General features: G+C 42.2%; 1 protein-coding gene across 4 annotated transcripts in view; it reads right to left on the bottom strand.

The window, feature by feature from the left end:
- Window positions 1-1,051: 1,051 nt before the first annotated feature.
- LOC126393771 (far upstream element-binding protein 3-like) overlaps window positions 1,052-22,874 on the bottom strand; it is a 28,759-nt gene continuing 6,936 nt past the window's right edge. The window contains exons 2-19 of one of the 4 annotated variants that reach the window (XM_050050100.1): window positions 20,340-20,448; window positions 18,512-18,545; window positions 18,081-18,127; window positions 16,368-16,439; window positions 16,081-16,138; window positions 15,786-15,948; window positions 15,595-15,693; window positions 15,186-15,287; window positions 14,964-15,081; window positions 14,031-14,131; window positions 13,784-13,922; window positions 9,585-9,745; window positions 9,041-9,111; window positions 8,623-8,708; window positions 6,377-6,445; window positions 6,114-6,185; window positions 5,415-5,512; window positions 1,052-4,788 (exon numbers count right to left, since the gene is read on the bottom strand). In XM_050050100.1, coding sequence (XP_049906057.1) covers window positions 4,780-4,788; window positions 5,415-5,512; window positions 6,114-6,185; window positions 6,377-6,445; window positions 8,623-8,708; window positions 9,041-9,111; window positions 9,585-9,745; window positions 13,784-13,922; window positions 14,031-14,131; window positions 14,964-15,081; window positions 15,186-15,287; window positions 15,595-15,693; window positions 15,786-15,948; window positions 16,081-16,138; window positions 16,368-16,439; window positions 18,081-18,127; window positions 18,512-18,545; window positions 20,340-20,448 — 1,608 coding nt within the window. In that variant the 3' untranslated portion in view covers window positions 1,052-4,779. The remainder of the gene's footprint in view (window positions 4,789-5,414; window positions 5,513-6,113; window positions 6,186-6,376; window positions 6,446-8,622; window positions 8,709-9,040; window positions 9,112-9,584; window positions 9,746-13,783; window positions 13,923-14,030; window positions 14,132-14,963; window positions 15,082-15,185; window positions 15,288-15,594; window positions 15,694-15,785; window positions 15,949-16,080; window positions 16,139-16,367; window positions 16,440-18,080; window positions 18,128-18,511; window positions 18,546-20,339; window positions 20,449-22,874) is intronic. The other 3 variants (XM_050050102.1, XM_050050101.1, XM_050050103.1) reach the window with 3 other exon arrangements.

Genomic DNA, 22,874 nt, shown 5'->3' with positions numbered 1-22,874 from the left:
TCACATAAAACGTTATTTTAGCATCACTGTGCTAATGTTTGCTCGTGTTACCAAAACAATTAGAAATAAAACACTCCTAACATATATCTCACAGATAACCTATATCTCACTGGTAAGCTATAACATATCGTAACATGGTTTAGATTCCTAAATAAATATTCACCTTGTCGCTAGATACTCATGAAAAACTCTGTCTGCGCAAGGCTTTTTGTCCTACGAGGCCACCGTCACTTACCCAACGGGAGGGGTGAGTGAGTGAGCGCTGCAATCTAGAATTTGACCGCTGATGTCACTGTTAGTCACCATTTTTACACACTGAGGCTTTAAAGCTTCTAAATTCACAGTGGGGTGTTCACTGAGGAATTTTCTGTTGTAGAACAAAACTTCTCTTCAACATCATTCTCTCTTAACAGGAAGTGCTCACATGCTAACTCTTTCCTGGGTTTTAGGACTCAGAGTGCCGAAGTCACGCCCCTTCCCTTCAACAGTTTTACCACAAAGTATGACTTTCTTGACCTTACAATTTATGTGTTAAATTCATTAACGACATATTTGGATTTCATGTCACAACTCAAACGGGACCAAAAGATAATATTTCTCTCCTCATTCACCGCCATTCATATTTTTTCCGATCTAAGGTCCCATGAGCTTCACCGGAAGGGGCATGACTTCGGCACTCTATTCCTAAAGCGCTCTGTTGGGATTGGACCTCTGACTTAATGTAACGCCAGTAAGATGAAAACAGACACAGAAGTCAGTCACCATTCAGAGACTTATGGACGTCTGGCTTCAGCTTACTGACTTTAAAATAACTACACGACTAAAAACATAATTTGTGTGTCTTCAGCTTTATGTCGTCCTCAAACAGAAGAAGCTTCTGTGGGGACACTGGATAGAAACAAGTTTAGGAATTCAAACAGTCATGTGACCATTTTGTTGCACATTAACAAGTTTTTCATTCTTCGGGCCACGTTAGCTAAACCCCAGAGCGTTTTATTTCCTATCTTCAGTGTTTCTGAATCTTTGGTGAAATGGATAAAAACACAGCCAGTCAGAAAGAATGAGCCTGTTTATTAGCCCTCATGTTAATCATCATCATCATCCATCTTCCTCTTCCTCGGCCACCGACAGTCTTGTGGCTCGGGTTCATACACAACTCTATCTGTCAATAGAATCTAATAGAAAAATCTGCAGGTTACAGTTAGGACGTCTGTCCATTAGAAAAACAACAGAAACCAAGAAACCAAAAAGCTCCCCACCACCCCTGCAGGACGAGGGGTCGGGACTAGGAAGATCTAAACCAGAGTGGACAGGTGACGTCGTGTCCAGTCCTGGTTCTGGGACGTCTCGGAGGCTCGGTGTGATTGGTTTGGACCCAACGCGGGTTCAAACAGTCCACACTGAGCTTGACCTGGGGCTGGACACCAGGACACCGTCCACTCCAGTGATTTATAATTATTTTTCGGGGAGTAAAACCCCCTCACTACAGCTCTCCTCGTCTCGGAGCAGCCACGTTAACGAGCTGTGGGACTGTTCAACACGCCTGCGACGATAACGCTCAGCTGTAATCACATGGTCCGATTACAGACGTGTTGAAAAGTCGCCAACTTTTTAAATGTGGCGAATTCCAGACGCACGGAGACAGACGGACAAGAAGAGATAGAGACAGTTAGCCTAGCAGTCTTGAGAAAATAACACATACTCAGCTTCTCTTTGCAAATTGGTTAGACACAACATGTGAATTAAACAATATCATTTTTAACAAAGTACATGTTTAACTGGAGAGCACCCGCCAGAGAGTGGAAATTTACACAAACCATATTATCTTATCCACAAACTGAATATTCAAAACTGGATAAAGAGATTTAAATAGACCCCTGTACAGGAGAACTCATTATTATCGTCGTCATTATTATTATCGTCATCATCATCATCATCGTCACACATACAAGAAGAAGCAGAACCACTGATTCAATATTCAACTCAACAGCCGCCAGATCTCCCTCAACGCAAGACAAACCTCTCTGTGGTCCGACACAACGCTCAGATAACAAACACAACTCTCAGATAACACACAATGCTCATTTAACGTACACACAACGCTCAGATAACACACAACGCACAGACAACAAACGCACAATGCTCAGACAACAAACGCACAACGCTAAGATAACAAACACACAACACTCCGGTAACAAACACACAACGCTCAACTGATGCACAAAAAAACACACCAGACATACGACCCATGATGCTAACATACATACATACAGCTCAGGCTGGATTACATCTCTACGAAGATACGAAAACGTCTCTGTGAATTTACGATGTTCTGGGTAACTGTATTCTAACTAGCAACTTTTACAAATTCTAAACATAAACAAGTTGATTCGTAGATTTACAAAAAATCCTGTTGGTAAGGAAAAGCTAAAAAATACTTTCACAGTCATACATGTAAAAAACAGCCACGAAAACATCTCCAAAATCACAAATGTGCATGTTCGCAAGTGTTACACGTTTTAAACAAGCTAACTGGTAAATCCAAAATCCCGTTCAGAGGTGGGTTCGATAAGGAAAAGCAAAAAATTCCCCGTTTCCATTTGAATAAAAAATAACCATGACGTTTTCTTCGAGAATCTTATCTAGCCTCGACGGACACACAACATACAGCTAACATACACACCGTTTGGCTAACACACAAGTTTAGCTACAAGTTACCACACAAAATAGTCAAGCTAATGAACATGCACCATTTAGCTAACGCACATTCAGCACCATTAAGCTACTAAACACAGTTTTGCTAACGTGTAGTTTAGCTAGCCTGTTCTTATTGCCTGCACACTAGCTACTGAATATTCAGCTAATGCTGCATCGTGCCATGTGGGGAGAATCAGGGATCAAATTAAATTACTACAAGGTTGTTGCTCCCTTTGTTAGCCATGTAGTTACAGTAGGTAAATGGATAGAAGCCTAAATAAGCTATTTTCCTATTGTTTTACATTGTTACGACAGACTGTGTAAAATTAGATGCTATCACACAACTTAAAGTAGATTTTTGTTCAGAAAGTCACAGAAATGAAAATTGACGTTTTGAAATCTTTTTTTACAAGTATGTTTTGTTGTATTGCTGCGTTTTGTTAAGATTATTACACTATTATTCATTGTTTTACTGACACCGTTTAATTTTAATTTTTATTGTTTTTGTGTGGTCCTCAGGACGACTGGCGACCATTTTGTGGAAGCTAGGAGGGATCCAATTACAAGAATAAATTCACGTTAATTGATTTTATTTAAATGTTAATGCTAGTGACGGTTCTTTGGAACAATAATTTAATGTTTCTCTTCTCTAATCAAAATGTGGAATATCTTAGATGTACAAAATTCACAATATCTTCAATCCAGAATTACAACTACGAGGCTGACATGAACACGCAGTGTCGTAAAATGTCACAACTGTGGCAAATTTAGTGCACGTTTAGCTGACAGCGACACAACCAGCAGACTCTGCTAACAAAAGGAAACAGTTCAGCCTCTATTTTCATTCAGCAAACAAAAATCTGTAACGTGCATGTTCAGTAAAAGCTAACTTTCACCGCTAACCTAACGCATACAGCTAACATTAACACATATTGTTCAGATGACACATCTTTTCACAAAGAGACACCTTTCAGCTAAAAAACACCGCTAACTGAAACAGTTCAACCACCACACATTCATCCAGCTAACAAACAGTTGAGGTAACGCACATCTTTTTGCTAACAAACATCATTCGTTGAGCTAACTAGCGTGTTTAGCTAACACGCTAGTTTAGCCACTACATTGCTAATAGAATCAATAACTTCATTGTTCAGCTCCTAACACTTCTTCTACAAACAAATCAGCAAAGTAGAAATGCAGAACTAAGATACAACAACAATAATAAAGTTTCACTTTGTAAGAAAATAGTCTTTTCCCCAGTTTTTGTAATGAAAGTTGAGGCGGGGAAACGCGGTGTCAGCTGGAGGTTTAAATCCTGTGTAGGACACAAACTGTTTGACCACAGAGAGATCTGGCTTTAGACAACGCAATATAAATCGTCATTTATTCATCATTACATCATAAAAACTAAAGAATCACTATAGAGATACAGGAATAAGAACTATCATCAAACCAAAAGAAAACAAACGCGTCATTGCACCTCCAAGATGGCGACTAAACAGGTAAAATTAGATAGAGAACAAACAGACCCAGCGAGCACAAATTTAGTACAAAAAACAGTTTTGTCTTTGACGGTAAAACATTGAATTTCCATCTGACGCTATTAAAATATTTCTATGCCAAAATAAAAAAAAATAATAACTGAGAGTCAACACACACAATCTGACGCATGCTTTAAAACATTATCATAAACAAAATAATAATAATAATATCTGATTTTCTTACTCAAGACTGCTAAGCCTTATACCGTTTTCTTATTGGAAAATAAACTAGACAAAATATAGATTATACTGGATTTTTTTTGTTCAAAGCCACACTGATACATCTTTAAGTTCAAGTTTGATAAAAAATAAAACAAAAAGAAAAACCAGGTCTACACTGTGGAGAGACCAGAGGCTAGTCCAAAAAAATCTGCCCGACAAAATATCAACTTTGTAAGGTTAAAAAACAGAAAGAAAAGAGTTCGTGATTTTTCAGTTAATCCTTAGTTTTTCTCTACAAAAGGAAGGAGGAAGCGGCAGAGCGTTGCTAGGAAACCCCGATTCGGTTGCCGTCGACGACCATCCGATGAGGGAGGAGCCTCTAGTGATCCTGAAGAGACAGGAAATTACATCACTGTTACATGTAGAGTTGTTTACATGGTGCAAAAATGTCATCACACATTCTAAACATGATAAATATAACACTGAATTTATCGAAAACTTTTTGATGATGTGTGTTATTACAAACATAAATGCAAAATAAAAGTTAACACCAATTTCACTGGATTTTCATTTGACTCTAAAGAACATATTCAGACTCAAACTAATGAACACTGAAAACGGTAACGAAATGAAGAATAATGTGTTTCTCTAAATTTAAGTGATAAGTTTATCTAAATTATTTTTAAAAATGTATTATTTTAAAATATTTATTTAAATTCCTATTCTTGTTTTTTGTTTTTAAGTACATGTTTGCAAATTGTTTTATATGTCGATGCATTTCAGTAAAGATGGAAAAAAAAGTGACGTTTGTGTTAAAATTCCACCGATGGTTTCAGCAGAACTTTATTATTCTGTATTCAACATTTTACAACACTGATCAAAACACACACAGTAAAACAGGAGGAGAAAAACAGAAAAGAGTAATGCGTAAGACATAGCAAAAACAGCACAAAGAGACAAACCAGGGCCTGTACCAGGTGAGGTACAGGTGTGCTGCAGCTTCCTGTGTGTTACCTGTATCTGGGCGGGGTTCCACAGGTAGGGCTGCTGTCTGTAGTATTCTGCTAACGCTGCAGTGTAGTCTGGCACCGAACTCGGCTGAGACGACTGACCTGCAGACACATTCATGGACATGAGGACACGTCAACGTCTCTACTGGTGTTTTAATGAATAAAACAATCTGTGAACACCTGAACACATCATCACCTTTAAGGTAACATGTCAAACATGTAATTTAACTGTTAATTTCCTCGTCCAGCAGCTACAGATCAACATGATTCATCAGGACTCTGTGTTTGTGTCACCTGATGAATGTCAGTCCAATATTCTCTCTATTAGCTCTGAGTTTGGTCTCCACCAACTCCTCAGACAAATATCTGTTTATGTAGCTGCTGAAAGCTCCACCAGCTACAGCGTACCTGAGCAGGTAGAGTCTCGGTGAAGCTGAGGGGAGCAGTACAGCACATACATCAATTTGAAATAGCATTGGGCCTACGGTGGCTCAGAGGAAGAGCGGGTCGCCCACTAATCAGCAGGCTGTTCCATCGGTGTGTGAGTTTGATAAATGCTGCATTGTATGGCAGCCTCGGCCACCAGTGTGTGACTGTGTGTGTGTGTGGAAAAAAACAGTGCTTTGAGAAGTCAGATGACTAGAAAGGTGCTATACAAGTGCAGACAGACAGACAGACAGACAGACAGACACAGGTGTCGTACTCTGTTTCTTGTAGTAGTCCTCCCAGGCCTTACTGTAGTCTGTCATCAAGCTCTGCGGCTGGCTCTGCTGACCTGCAGACACACAAACACACAGACAGTCTGACAGTGTTCATGTCCTGGACTGACTCCATCATCTCCCAGTTCAACCAGCTACAAACCTCCAAACCAGTCACACCAGTCCATCACAAACAAACACATCGGTCATTTCTGCCAGTCTGTTGGGACTACTGTGTGTGTGTGTGTGTGTGTGTGTGTGGACTTGCCTAGCTTCTTATAGTACTGCTCCCATGCTTTAGAGTAGTCCATCTGTCCTGTCTGAGCCACACTGTGACCTACACACACACACACACACACACACACACACACAAAGAGAGTCTTAATTGTAGGACTCAAAACCAGTGTGTGTTTAAATATGTGTGTGCATGTATGTGTCTATGTACAGTCCTACTGTGTGTGTATGTGTAGGTACACACCTCAGTACACACTGTGCAGCTCCTTTTATTGTATTCTTCTTATAGACACACTGACTGTCAGTAAACAGTATGATGTTTGTTGGTGGGCGGGGCTTAGCTGGAGGCAAAACAGTTCTCCACAGACATTAGCTAGCGCTAGCTAACAAGTTGTGTTGTCTTGTTCTAGACGATGGAGGAAGATGATGTGAGTGGTGCGTTCAGAAACACTCATTGTGAGTGTGGGAGCGCACTCTGACACAAACTGGAGCGTTGATAAATTGGGAGCGCTGTCTGAATGTAGCGTTGGGTTATCCAGAGCAGCGCACTCTCAGAGTGGCAGAGCGCACTCTGGACACTCTGTCTGTGGAGACGGAGCAGCAGAGCGCCGAGCGGAGTGAATGTGTGATTAACTTAACCGTTGGTTCATTCATGTAGAAATATAACGCTCCGTTTCTTCCACCAACAGGGCTCTCATTTTAGTGTAGAGCGTCAGACTGAATTTACCAACGCACCATGTCAGGTCACTCACTCTCCGGGACCGCCAGTGTTACTTGAATAAGTAAACACTGACCAACGGGACCAGACTGGCCGACCCGTATGCTCTCACTCAGTGGATGGATGATGTCACAGGAAGCCAATCTTACAAAGGAGGACCACACTTGTTTGTTTTGCTATGGAAGCTAACGTTAGCTAATGTGCTAAAAAGTTAGCGTTCCAGAGAAATCCAATATTCCTCTTAATCCCTCCCCAGTTTCTGATGAGGTGGACATGATAACCCTTAATACACATAACCTTATTCATCCCTACAACAGGAAATACTTTTTCCCTAACCTGATATGAAGTGTGCGCTGCACATGTGAGCATTTTTGATGATGGCCTCCGTCCAGTCCTTTGGTCTTATCACATTTAACCATAGTTGTCTTTGTTTTTGTTGACGGGCAGTGGCGGCTGGTTTTGAGCCATGACTCCTTCTATTCTGGCTCCCAATAACACAACAAGACAAACACATTTTAACACTCCTATGGAGCCTACAGCCCTGTGGGGGAGAGGCAGCTGCACCTCCAGCTGATAACATGATGTCATTGTGATGGCAGCCCTAAAGGGTCTATTTAATATTTATTATATATATATTTTATGTTAGGGTTGAATCTAATACTTGGATGAAGCCAGTATCCTGGACAGATAACGGACTTTCAAGTAAAGTACCATCTGAGTAAAATGACGGCAGCTGTGTTTAATAAAAAAATAATCTGAGGCTGATCTATAAATATACTTTTCTCAGAGGTAATACATATTGCAACTTCTGATTAGGCCCAACCCAGTTTCAGTTTAAACGCCACCCACTTCTGATTTAGACCCGTCTGTTCTGAGTAGAGACACAGCTAATGGTGTCCTCGCTCATCTCTAAATGTTCTTCGGCACAATGCATGATGGTTTAAAGAGCTTGGTTGGTGGTTGTACTTTACACAGTGCATTGTGGGATACCTTGAGTCCACGAGGGTATGATAACACTCACTATACATCGGAAAAGCACTAAACAAAATCAGGGGTTGGTTGCACGGAACACCTTAAGTTAAGATTTTCCTTTAAGTCCTAGTTTAAAATAGTTTGGTTGAACACGTGTGTGTGTGTGTGTGTGTGTGTGTGTGTGTGTGTGTGTGTGAGAGATAATGTAAACAGGTGCTCTGATATTTATTTTGCAGCTGTGAGGCTTTTTATCTGGACAGATGTGCACATGTTGATGATCAGCCTCGAGCGTGTTTCACCACTTTGACTGCTGAGTGCTTCTGTTCTTATTCAGCTGTTGTTCAGACGGATCTTTGTCTCTTTGCATCAAATCATTGTTCAGCATTTTGTTCTCATTTCACTAAACTAAATAACACCTGTTAATGAAGACGAGTTTCTACTGAGCACATCAGAGAGCATTCAGACATCTGAACACATCTTGGACCACAGCAGCTCTGTGACATTATTCACTTTACAACAACTTACATATATAGATATGTGAGTGAGTGAGTGTGTGTGTGTGTGTGTGTGTGTGTGTGTGTGTGTGTTACCAGGGTCTTGTTGTCCAGGGTTCTGCCAGCTGGTCTGATAGGTGTTTCCCCAAACGCCAGTCAGGAAGGTCTGACCGCTGCCACAGCTACACACACACACAACACGACAAAACACACACATCAATAAAACACACTGCTCAGAGTACAGGTACTCACACACACTGCAGGGTTAATATCCGGTGACTGCTGCTACAGACTACAAACCAACCAATCAGAACACAGCAGGAGGCGGAGCAGAACACACACGGTGACGAGACTTTAAAGACTTCGCCACTGAATCAAGTTTTAACAGAAAAATCTTCTGCAGTCAGATATTTCTGTTGAAGCCTCACAATTCAGCTGCATTCATCATCATCATCATCATCATCATCATCATCATCACATCTCAATCAGATCAGTATGAGACGTTGGATCTTACTTCTGGTGTGTGGCGGGGCCCTGGGTGAAGGGGCTGAAGCCAAACCCTCCGTTACTCATAATACCTGAACCCTGAAGAGGAGAAACAGGAAGTACAACTGATTAACACATTCCACCTTAAATCTGTCACCTCTCATCATCACATTAACATCAACTGTACCTCACTGTAACAGCTGTGAACTGGAGAGACCTTTTTATTTATTCATAGACTGATATTTGTTTTTGCTGATAAATCATCACTTAAATTGTCTGCTTTGTGGGTGGAGCCTCAAGCTCACAGCTGAGCTGAAGGTGCTCGGGCCCTAATAATGAGGACACTAATAAAAACAATGCAGTCAAATTCATCACAGCACTCAGAGGGTCTGCAGCTGTGAGGTGTTTCAGTCAGAGAGTTCAGGTTTCAGACTGAAGTCAGACTCAGCAAACATAAACCTGGATCATGATGAGGTCACACTGGGTTGATTTAGGACTCAGCTGCAGAGGTACTAGCTGAGTAGACAGTCTGAGATGGTGTCTCTGTGAGGAGGTGCGTTTGTTTTGTGTACCCCGATCTTGTCGTCTATGAGCTGGCGGGCCAGGTCCATCTGCTGGGCGGTGCCTCTGATGGTGAAGACTCTGGTGTTGGGGTCGGTGGAGGGGGGCGGGTTCCTCTGCAGCTCCACGTGAGCTCCAGACTGCTGGTTAATACTCTTAATGGTTTCTCCACCTGCGGACAAACAGACAGGAACTCTTTATACACAGAAGAGGCACTAGAGAGCTGCTACGACGTTCCTTCATACTGCCTTTACACAAACGATGACATCATCATGTGGCTCCAGTGTGAAGTCAGACAGCAGGATGACATCACAGAATCAAACAAGGCGTGACATGTAACACAACAGCGTCAGCCTCTAGTGTGACATATAACATACGTGTCAGCAGCTCTTTATAAACAATAACAAAGACGTCACATGTCAATAACAATCATTTAGCATCCCTGTTATACGGCGGCTGATCTCGTCCTCTGCTTGGAGGGTAAGGAGCTCCTGGACCTCATTGTTTGAGTTAGCTGCTAACTGCTAACAGCTGCTGATTAAATCTCCCGCAGTGGGTTGCACACGTAACATGTTGTCAAACGTCACACCCGTCCTGCCCATGATCCCGTCCTGGAGGCCGTCCCTCAAAGACATCATTTCAGTGCTGACGGCTTAAAAACGAGACAACTCCGCCCCCACATTCTGCGATCGGAGCTTTTACAAAGACCAATGAGGTGGAGTAATGGTGCAAAATTCTCACAAAGAAAATCTGCACTGTTTTCAGTCTTGAATTTTGCTCCTGTGTAGATGTGAAAGTCTCAGCTGGTCTGACTGCGATGAATCAGTGTTATGTTTAATGACATGTTCTGTTTTTATGAACAGTTCTCACAGCGTCCCTGTGCTTTTTGGAATCGGGGTTGTTTATTAACTAATTTTTACTTTTAGCTCCAAGAACATTTTAGTTCCTCTTTTAACTGAACCTGAGGCCATTAAGCACAACATATTTTAGGGTTAATGACACGTTTGAGATTTCTGTGAACACCTTAAACAGGCTGACCTGTAGAACAGTCTGAGGACAGATTCAGTGGGAGAGACTGTTTTATGTCTCAGGAATATAATCTGAAGAAGTGTTAAAATACTTAACCTGCAAAGTGTCACAATGTTGAAAACATTTGATCGATATTTAAACAAAAATAAAAGATTTAAGGGAACAATAGTTTGATCTGCAGCCTGAAAACTGGACGCTGAAACCTTTAAACCTGAGTCAGATGATGGTTGAAACAGTGAGTCTGAAACCAGGGCAACCATCACCTCCTCCTCCTCCTCCTGTTCCTGCTCCTCCTCCTCCTCCTGCAGGTCAGCAGAATATCCTGCCATCATTAACTCTTTGTTAACCAAATGAGGAGACGTTAATGGACCTTTTATGAGGCAAGAAGCAGAGCGAGTCAGTGAGCAGGATATTTAAAGGTTTTTAGAATAAATCTCCTCATTGTTCAGACTTCATCCGTTTATATTTGTTCTGCTTTTAGTCCTTTAAATTTCAACAGATTTTATTTTCAGCACCAGTGTTTTACATTTTAGATTCTGACTGTTGATTCGTTCTGAGTTTACAAAACACTGATGTGTCAATTTGAACAAACTTAAAGTCAGATTTTACCTGACTAAATTTCCATTTGTTTTAATTTCAGAATCTTATGTCCTTTTATATTGCATCACTTTTGCCTGAAGTTTTAACACCGAATCACACATTTAATGATCGTTACATTCATGTGATTAAAAATCATGTTAAAATAATTTTTGTTGACGTGTTCAAAGTGTTTTAAACTGTTCGCCCTGTTTTCTTTTTCTTTTCTTTTTTTTGGTGTTGTTTTGTTTTTTTGTTTTTGTGCTTTGTTGTATTTTAGGTAACATCTCAGGCGAGGGACGACAGATGAAAAACAGCCATTTGGCTAATTCTGGCATTTTTATACGTCTGTATTTATTTATTTGCCCTGTTCATTCTTAAATAAACTACACTAAACTTGTCATAAAAACTCCGAATACATTTATCTGATGTTTCTGTATGAATATTATTCCAATGGATTGTCTACATAATTAAAGGACAAGTCAAATTTTACTTTAAAAATTTATAATTATTAAACTAATTCTTAGTTTAAGTTCCAGTTAATATACTGTATTTGTCATATAATCCTTATTCTGTTTAATCTTACTTCCAAACTGAATCTGATGCCTTTAAATCAAAAATCATTTGTTTAATTTAGTTTAAATGTGCTGTGAAAAGGCTGCAGTGTGTGTGTGTGTGTGTGTGTGTGTGTGTGTGTGTGCGCACGCAGACAGTAGGACATTCACAGGTCCAATAGAAAGTCCCGGTGAACAATGGGCCACCAGACGCACACACACAGACCATATGGTGTCTAAACATCGGGTACTTGACATTTCTTTTTTTTTTCAGTTGCTTTTATTTTGGAAGCTGTTGCTCGACCCTCTTGACCTCCACACACACACACACACACACACACACACACACACACACACACAGATGAATGGTTGATGTTTCTAAATAGAGACGGAGCGAGGCTGATGGGGCTCGTTGTTATTCGGTCATGTGACTTTGTTCTCAGCTGTTTTCAGAACACACTGAATCATCAGCTGGATCAGTACGACTGATTATTAATGAGAAAACTGCTGTACTGCACAGAAACAAAAAACAGTTAAACTACTGCCAAAATAATCACACAAATGTGTTTATTTACGGCACTCTACTAATTCTTTACTTTTGTACTTTCTTCCTCTCTGTGTGTTTTACTGCACTGTACTGTGTTTTTTTACTGCACTGTACTGTGTTTTTTACTGCACCGTACTGTGTTTTTTTTACTGCACTGTACTGTGTTTTTTTACTGCACTGTACTGTACTGTGTTTTTTTACTGCACTGTACTGTACTGTGTTTTTTTTACTGCACTGTACTGTGTTTTTTTTAATGCACCGTACTGTGTTTTTTACTGCACTGTACTGTGTTTTTTTTACTGCACTGTACTGTACTGTGTTTTTTTACTGCACTGTACTGTACTGTGTTTTTTTTACTGCACTGTACTGTGTTTTTTTTAATGCACCGTACTGTTTTTTTACTGCACTGTACTGTGTTTTTTACTGCACTGTACTGTGTTTTTTACTGCACTGTACTGTGTTTTTTTTACCACACTGTACTGTGTTTTTTTACTGCACTGTACTGTGTTTTTTTACTGCACTGTACTGTGTTGTTTTACTGCACTGTACTGTGTTTTTTTTACTGCACCGTACTGTGTTTTTTACTGCACTGTACTGTGTTTTTTTACTGCACTGTACTGTGTTTTTTTACTGCACCATACTGTGTTTTTTACTGCACTGTACTGTTTTTTACTGCACTGTACTGTGTTTTTTTACCGCACTGTACTGTGTTTTTTTACTGCACTGTACTGTGTTTTTTACTGCACCGTACTGTGTTTTTTGCTGCACCGTACTGTGTTTTTTGCTGCACCGTACTGTGTTTTTTGCTGCACCGTACTGTGTTTTTTATGGCACCGTACTGTGTTTTTTGCTGCACTGTACTGTGTTTTTTGCTGCACCGTACTGTGTTTTTTGCTGCACTGTACTGTGTTTTTTGCTGCACTGTACTGTGTTTTTTGCTGCACTGTACTGTGTTTTTTATGACACCGTACTGTGTTTTTTTACTGCACCGTACTGTGTTTTGACTGCACACTGTTGCATGTACTGGGCAGTACTGTTCCTTGACTACACTTACTCCATAGTTCTGTTTATGAGCATCATTTAATGAACTCAGTTTCCCATAAGCCCCAGACATTCCCCTGCTGAACATCAAGGCTCAACAGAGGAGGTGAGTCCAGAGTGGGCTGAGTGTCTGTGGTCAGTTCTTGTTTATATAAACTTAATATTTCAACAGACTGAACATGTGACCTCTGTCTACACCATCATCACACAAACACACCCTGTAACACTGACACACACATTTCATTACACCCTGAAGCTGACAATGATAAACGCTCCTGTCGTCAAAGAGGTTTCACAGATATCAGAAAACATGACCACATCAGGAACTCGACACCAAAACAAGCCGTTAGCATGTTCTGTCAGACTTTAGTGGACAGAACATGCTAACGAAGGTGTGACACTTTCAACAGCAGCACCTCAAGTTTCCTGATCGTGGTGAAGACCAACAGATTTCTTCTCCTACCTTTGCCGATGACCAGGCCGCACTTGTCAGCAGGGATGGTGTAGGTCACTTCCTGTAGCGGACCTGGAGAGCCCATGGTCCAATCACCACGACCTCTGACCCTCCCACCCCGCAGGGCCGAGCCGAAACCATCACGCTCCTACGAAGACACAAACACACAGAATGAGGAGAGGACTGAGAACAGCGTCACACCGAGACTCAGACTCATCTGTAGGTGTGTGTGTGTGTGTGTGTGTGTGTGTGTTACCTGTGCGGTCTGGATGAGCTCGTTAATGAGGTGGACAGCATGCTGACAGCGGTCTGGCTGACCCATCACCATGGCAACACGCTCTGGACTGATACCATCATCTGGACATAGAGAGAGGTCAGAGGTCAAATGGTGGTCGGGTCAACTTCCCTTAATGGTGTAAACTAATGTAAACGGACCTGCTTTAAACTGGATTCACTGGTGTAAACGGACCTGCTTTAAACTGGATTCACTGGTGTAAACGGACTTGCTTTAAACTGGACTCACTGGACTCACTGGTGTAAACAGACCTGCTTTAAACTGGATTCACTGGTGTAAACGGACCTGCTTTAAACTGGATTCACTGGACTCACTGGTGTAAACAGACCTGCTTTAAACTGGATTCACTGGTGTAAACGGACCTGCTTTAAACTGGATTCACTAGACTCACTGGTATAAACAGACCTGCTTTAAACTGGATTCACTGGTATAAACAGACCTGCTTTAAACTGGATTCACTGGTATAAACAGACCTGCTTTAAATTGGATTCACTGGTATAAACAGATCTGCTTTAAACTGGATTCACTGGTATAAACAGACTTGCTTTAAACTGGATTCACTGGTATAAACAGACCTGCTTTAAACTGGACTCACTGGTGTAAACAAACAGACCTGCTTTAAACTGGACTCACTGGTGTAAACAGACTTGCTTTAAACTGGATTCACTGGTATAAACAGACCTGTTTTAAACTGGACTCACTGGTGTAAACAGACCTGCTTTAAACTGGACTCACTGGACTCACTGGTGTAAACAGACCTGCTTTAAACTGGACTCACTGGTGTGAACGGACCTGCTTTAAACTGGATTCACTGGTGTAAACAGACTTGCTTTAAACTGGATTCACTGGTATAAACAGACCTGCTTTAAACTGGATTCACTGGTGTAAACAGACCTGCTTTAAACTGGATTCGGACTCCTGCATCATTCTGGATCTTCTTGATCATCTCTCCGTTCCTGCCGATCACGATGCCGACAGCGAACCGGGGGACTGGGACCTGCAGAGAGACGGACTAGACATGAATGTACCGTTTAAAAAGGGATTCAGAGGACGCTCATACGTGCTAGCTGCTGCTAACGAATGCTAACAGTGTGCATTTGTTTGTGTTTGTCGTACGTCCAAACTGGTTCCTCCCAGGCGGGCGCTGAAGTCATTGCGTCCCGACCTGAAATCTCCGTCCTTCTCTCTGATCACCTCCAACACCAACTCCCTCGCTGCCTGCAGGTGGAGAAGAGACAACGTCAGCATTTAGATGAAGAAGGTTTGAGTGTTAGATTTAACTTAAGTTAAAGTATGTTTGTACTTTTGTCTCTGAAGGGACTCGTGAGTTTTAAACCTGGAGACTAAAGACATTTTTAAAGAGCTCTGATTGGTCCAGACTTGGTTTCAGGGTTTTGAATGACTGTAGGTTTAGGTTAGCGTTAGCTGCTACGATACTATGTCAGTGATGGTGTTTCTTGATAGTGATACATGCACCTAGAACACAGAGAAGGTTCAGTCCAGAACACAAACTGTGTGTTTGTACCTGCACTTTGTACGGGTCCCCGGAGATGCGGAGAGGTTTGTCAGCGCCCGTCGGCATCGGACCGTCCTGGATCATCATCATCTTCACCCCCGCTCGCTCCTGACACACAACACACAACGGAGATATTAAAGACACACACACCTCAGCAGAGTCATAACCCCGCCCCCTGCTGCGGCTGTCAGTCACTCTACCTGCAGCTGTTTGATGGTGTCTCCTCCTCGGCCAATCACCAGCCCCACCTTACTGGCCGGGATCAGCATCTCCTGCACAGAGGCTCCGCCTTCACCATCGCCGTGGAAACCTGGACCATTTCTACAGCGATCCACGATCTGGACCAGCAGCCGCTTCGCCTGCCTGGAAACACAAACACACACACACACACACACACACACACACACACACACACACACAGAGGAGGTGAGTGGCAGGTGGAGGTGAGCAGTGATGTCATCAGAGCAGGTGAAAGGTGAATGTTTAGAAACTCACTCGATGCTCTCTGGAGTTCCAGTCAGGGAACATGGCCGCTCCATCAGACCTCCGCTGTCTGCACACGCACATGCACACAGACACACACAGACGTTTGTAACTGTTTACTTGCAGTAAGTCAACATGTGTCCACACTGCCTGTTATCTGTCTCAAACACACCCGGCCGGTTGGTCGTTGTTCTGGAAGGCGTCTAAAGTTTAAGCATCAGTTTTTATTTTCAACAACTAACCAATCAGAGGAGAAGTCACTGAGGAGCAGAAGTCAAAGAGTCAAACACCAGACTCACCTGCAGCGATCTGGATCTTACAGCCAGACTCCAACTGGATCCTGGTGATCTGTTCACCTCCTCTTCCAATAACTGCAGAACAACCAGAGGACAGAAACGTTACGTCACTGTTACAGAGCAACAAATTATACTTAAAGGTCCAGGTTTAGGTGTCTAGGTTCCGGTTAAAAGTTCTAGGTCAGAAAAAGAAGGTTCCAAATCAGCTGAAAGGTTCAAGGTTATAGAAAGATGCAGACTCACAGTTACTGGTTACAGGTTCTAGGTCTGGATCAGGTTAAAGGTTCTAGCTCAGGGGAGAAAAGGTTCTAGCTCAAGTTAAATGTAGCTCAGTTGCAAAGGTTTAGGTCGGGTGACATGTTGTAGCTCGGACATAGGATCCAGGTCATCTTAAAAGGTTCAAGGTTGGTTTAAAGGTTCTAGGTCAGATAACAGGTTCTGGATCAGGTTAAACTTTCTAGGTCAAGTAAAGGTTCTGGCTCAGGTTTAAGTTTCTAAATCAGGTAGAAGGTTCCAACTTAAATTAGAGGTTCTAGGTCAGTATGAGAAAGGTTCCAAATCAGCCAAAAGGTTCAAGATGATAAAAAGATGCACGCTCAGAGTTACTGGGAAGCCAGGTGGGGGGATTTACATTACATGACAAGGTTCTATGTCATGTGGAAAGTTTAAGTCAGGTAAAAACGTTCTAGCTCAGGAGAGAAAAGGTTCTAGCTCAGGTTAAATGTAGCTCAGTTGCAAGGCTTTAGGTTAGGTGATATGTTCTAACTCAGACACAGGATCCAGGTCATCTTAAAAGGTTCAGGGTTGGTTTATAGGTTCTATGTCAGGAAAAGGGCTCTGGCCCAGGTTAAAAGTTCTGTCTTAAATTAAAGGTTATAGGTCAGGTAAAAGGTTCTGGCTCAGGTTAAAGCTAGGTCATTTGAAGACTTTAAGTCAGCCAGAAGATTCTTGATCTGTACAACAGCCGCTAGGCTTGTAGGATGACCCTTAGGTAGTAAAAAGATTGTACATTAGGTGAAAGTTCTAAATCAGGGAAAGGGTTCTAGGTAAAGTGAAGGGTTCTGGATAGTCAAATGTTGTGAGTCAGGTAAGAGGTCCTATATAAGCTCAAAACGCTCTGAGACAGGAAAGGTTCTGGGTCAGGTGTAAACATTTCTGATTTAGGTGAAGAGTTCTTGTTAAATGATCTAGGTCAAATGGAAAGTTTCTAGGTCAGATTTAAAGGTTCTATGTGACATGATTGTTCTAGGTCAGCTGAAAAGGTTTCAGGTCATCGGAGAAGGCTCTCGTTTCGGATAAAGAGTCTGCGCTCGGTGAATAGGTTCCTTTTTGGGTAAAAAAGTTCCTTCTCAAGTGAAAATGTTCTAGCTCAGATGAGGAAAGGCTCTTGGTCAACTGACAACGTTCTAGCTTTGGTTAAATATCAAGAATAGGAACAAGGTTCTAGCTCAGGTAAAATGTCCTCCGTCAGGTTAAAGGTGTTAAATCAGATTAAAGGTAAACAGTTCTAGAACAGGTAAAAAGGTTCTGGATTAAAACATCAGAACTGACACATAAAGGATGACAATGATAAACAAAATAAGGTAAACTGAGAACTGGAACTCAGTTGGTCCAGACCTCAGATCAGCTGCTCTGTACAACTAAATCTGATTGGACGGTGGAACCTTCAGACACCCTACCAGCAGGAAGCACTGAGAGGTCAGAGGTCATACTCACTGAAGCCGACCATTCTGTCGGGGACCTTGTAATCCTCTGTGATTACCCTGCAACACAAACACACACATTAACATCCCAGTCACACAGTGTGTATATGTGTGTGTATGTGTGTGTGTGTGTGTATATAAATACATATATATATATATATATATGTATTTATATATATATATACACACACACACACACATATATATATATATATATATATGTGTGTGTGTGTGTGTGTGTGTGTGTGTGTATCCACGTGTGTGTGGATAAGTGATTATGCTGATGCCAACTGCAGGAGAACAGATCTATAAACACTTATCTATGGTTACACTCTGACACACTGGTGTCTATTTGCAAACAGGAATATGATGCTGAACACACGTCAGTATGTGTGTGTCATTATCACCCTGCTGAGTGGGATCAATACGAGCTGCTGATCGTACCTTTGATGACCCATGGCTGCTAGCTGGTTACCTACTGAGAGACAGAGACACACATCAGACATGAGGACATTTGTTCTGTCCAGTTAAAGTCACCTAATGGAGACAAAACTAACAGACGTGTTTCTGCACCACAGAAGAAGAAACAAGAGCAAAGAACCTATCAGAGCCATGCTGGTATTACTCTGTTCTTAACAACAACCCATAAAAACACCCAAACTAACAAACTGTTGGTCCGTCTCTAAATACTGTCTGACTCCCACGAGCTCACTGGTTCCTACTGAAGACAAAAAAAATCTTTAAAAACACAAATATACAGTTTAATGTTTGGGGAAAAAAATCAATCGAGCACAGTGTCGTATCACTGCCTGTGGGAGTGTGTTGAGATCAAAACATTCTGTAGGTCGGTGCTGCAGTTTGGGTCTGAGATGACCAACTGAGCTCTGCTGGAACACTGTGTGTCGCCCCTCTCTGGGCCGTTGGTTGAAGGATTTAACAGACAGTTTGGCTCTTGAAAAACTCACTTATAAAGTGAGAAATAGAGCCTCTGAGTTTATTGATAATTGGGAAATGTTTTTGGAATTTGTAATAAATGGTGACATTGAAGATGCCTTGAAAAGGCAGTAGCGGGCGGCAGTAGCTCAGTCCATAGGGACTTGGGTTGGGAACCGGAGGGTCGCCTGTTCAAGTCCCCGTCCGGACCAAAATATGGAGAGTGGACTGGTAGCTGGAGAGGTGCCAGTTCACCTCCTGGGCACTGCCGAGGTGCCCCTGAGCAAGGCACCGAACCCCCAACCGCTCAGAGCGCCTGTCAGCCGGGCAGCCCCCTCACTCTGACATCTCTCCACTTAGTGCATCTATAGGACTTGTTTGTGTAATTGACAACAGTGAAAAAATTTAATTTCCCCTCGGGGATTAATAAAGTATATAAAATTTAAAAAAACAAAAAAAAAACCCTAATGCTTAGATAAAGCATGGAGGATAATGTGCTGTACCTGTGCTTGAACTGTGTTTTTTGAAATGTACCAGCTCCCATTGAAGGCTTTTTTATTTGTGCTAATTTCAACCTTAGCCAACCTAAAAGGTTCAAGATGAGGTGATATGGTTCCAGATTTTAGATCAGCCAGAAGGTCCTTGCTCTGATTCTTGGTCTGGTGAGTGGTTTCTAGTCAGGCTAAAAGATTCTATGATCAGGTGAGAACAAGCTCTTGATAAAGCCCAACGTTCTAGGTCAGCTGAAAAATTTCTGGACCAGGTGGAAAGTTCAACCTTAGCTGGGGGGTTTAGGTTAGCCTAAAAGGTTCAAGATGAGGTGAAAGATTCTAGCTCGGATGAAAGGTTTTAGATCAGGTGGAAGGCTCTTGTCTTGGTCTGGTGGGAGGTTTCTGGTCAGGTCGAAAGACTCTAAGACAGGTGAGAAAAGTTCTCACTAAAGCTCAGGGTTCTGGGTCAGCTGAAAATGTTCTAGACCAGGTGGAAAGTTCAAACTTATTTGGAGGGGTTTAGGATAGCCTTAAAGGTTCAAGATTAGGTGAATATTCTAGAACAGTTTGAACGTTGTTGCTCAGCTGGAGGGGTTTTAGTTGGCTGAAAAGGTTCTCAAAATATGTTGAAAAGGTTCTAGCTCAGATATAAAGGTTTTAGATCAGGTGGAAGGTTCTTGGTCAGGTTTAAGATTCATGGTCTACTGGAAGGTGCCTGGTCAAATGAGAAAAAGTCCGAGCTAAAGTTAAAGGTAGATGGTAGATCTGAACAAGGCTAAAAGGCTCTTGGTTGGGTAGAACCCTCACACCCTCCTCCTTCTCCTCCTCCTCCTCCTCCTCCTCCTCACCTCCGTCCTCTCCTGGTCGTTTCTGCCCGGGGTAGTACAGCGAGGGCTCGACACTTCCTGAGGAGCTGTTGAGGTGAGACATTGCTTCTCCGCCCATCTTCCCCACCATCTGACAGACAGAAACAAACAGCTGTTAACACCTTTACCTATTAGAACAGGTAACGTCCTGACGGGAGGAACAGCTCGGTGCCAGCACAGGATGGAAACACGTAATGACTGAGCAGGTGCAGGTGCAGGTACTCGGTACTACAGGACTCGGATTGGGGCTAAAGACTTGATTAGAACGTTGATGATAAACACCACAGATGACATGTTTATCATATTTTTCGCTGTGTTTTGGTCTTTCGTCCATGCAAACTGTGTTTCCTGTCACTTGAAACAGACCTTTTGTAAAACTGTGTTTCTAATGATGACGTGCAGACGGGAAACATCTGAGCATGTGCCGTTATCTCCTCTGTGAGACTTCACAAAGGAGGTGACATTTTGTTCAGTGGTGGACGTGATGCTGGCTCTAACCTCGTTAAGAGCACTTTTTTACCTCTGCTGACACCACAGCCCCAAAGTGTAGTGACATTTTGGAGGAGACTATGTGGTGGCAAAACCTCAGAGCTGACACACAACAACAGACACCACAGGTTGCCTGTTAATGCAGGTGTATAAATCCATCTTTAGTTTTGAACTAATCCAGGAAACCTCCAGGAAAAACAGACGTGATGTGTAAAGAGAAGTTGTTGAAGTGGATATCAGGGCTGCACAATTATATCCATTTTTAATCAGGATTTGGGCCTCCCACAATTACACGAACGTGATCAGCTGCAATGTTTAAAATGCTCATAGAAAACTGTGCTGCACATTAAATCAAGCGCTCCCTGAACTAACAGCTGACCGCTGCATGGTCACCCTGCAGCAGCAGCCTGTGACGGACAAAACAAAAATTATCCATCATCAGACATTGTTGAGGAGTATTTTGGATTTAGGAGAGAACAAATCAAAGCCAAGAGTAAATGACATGTGTGTCTGCACCGCAGAGCAACACAACCAACCTGTTCAACCGCCTGAAAGAACGCCACAGCCTGCAGTACGATGAACACATGAAGGCTGAGGAGAATGTCGCTAACGTTACCTCCCTGGCCCTAACCAAGACATCCATGACAGCAATGTCACAGTACTGTGACCGCTGTAAAATAAATAAATACAGCAGCATTCATATCCATAAGAGATGAACTGAATTCAGGTGATAAAGAATCTTATTGTAAATCTTATTGTGATGCAAAGATCAGTAAATTAGCAGGAAGGTAGCACAACATGAGGTGAACGCAGAGCTCTGTTGGTTTAAATGTGAAACTGCAATAAAATTATTTTGCCCCTGAAAGCAAAGAATAATCGTCATCTCAACATCGATCAAAATAATGCTGATTGTCATTTTGTCCATAACGGTGCAGCTCTGGTGGACGTCAGCGTGATGAGGACGGTGACGACAGCCTTCAGTTTACAACTAAAGCTGAGATGCAGCGACGTTCAAGAGACGATCTGATGTGTCATCAGACATTAATCTTCTATTAATGTCATCTTCTCCCTTTGAAGGACACTTATCAGGTTGTCAGTTACACGTTTATCAGGTTATCAGCGTCTGGTCGCTGGATTCACTCTGAAATATGTCTGAGTCAACAGCTCCTTCACAGCTATCAGCTTCAAGCTGCGAGCTGACCTCACCTTGACTGACAACACAATGAAAAATACAGCCTGCCTACGCAGACACACACACACGCACAGTGAGGTAACCTTGAGCGTCTTCATGATAAAGAGAAGAAGAAAAGAGCAGCAGAGTGAAGGAATCTGCTGCAGTCACACACTCACACAGGACAACCTAAATCAATGATACACCTGTACACACCTGTACACATTCGTACACACCTGAGCTGAATTATCCTCAGGAGTCTCCTCCTCTCCAAATCAAACAGATGAGCTGATTTAAACCAGGAAAACACTGAATAAAACAGTTTCATGTTATTATCTGTTTTTCTGATGCTGCTCGTCGTGAAGGAGCTGCTGACTACTGTGGCCGCCGCAGAAACATGAATGTCTCTATCTAGAGTCAGTGTTTGGTTTGTCTGTTCTGGGCTACTGTAGAAACATGGCGGTGCAACATGGTTCCCTGTGGAGATATAAACAGCTCATTCTGAGGGAACCAGAACACAACCATTAGATCAGATTTAAACTGACACACTGGAGCTCTAACTCTAACACATGAAACACACCTCACATCTCTACTTCCTGGTGATTTAAAGAGTTACAGGATTCCCACACATTTTAACTATTAATTTTCAACTTTTCCACAATATTTTGCCCAACTTCCATGACTTTAAGTAGTTTACAGCAGCCTGCCTGAACACGTCTCTGACAACAGGTGATTTAAAGTAGGGCACATTTCCAAACGTGCAGAGGTACGCTCACTTTGTTACCCTACAATTACATTTGGACCCTGTCCTGAACCAAAACATCAGACGTCCTGTCACAGAGTGTCTGTCCAGTGTG

Source organism: Epinephelus moara, chromosome 8, assembly GCF_006386435.1.
Source record: "Epinephelus moara isolate mb chromosome 8, YSFRI_EMoa_1.0, whole genome shotgun sequence".
Classification (NCBI taxonomy): domain Eukaryota; kingdom Metazoa; phylum Chordata; class Actinopteri; order Perciformes; family Serranidae; genus Epinephelus; species Epinephelus moara.
This window is presented reverse-complemented; position numbering and strand designations above follow the sequence as displayed.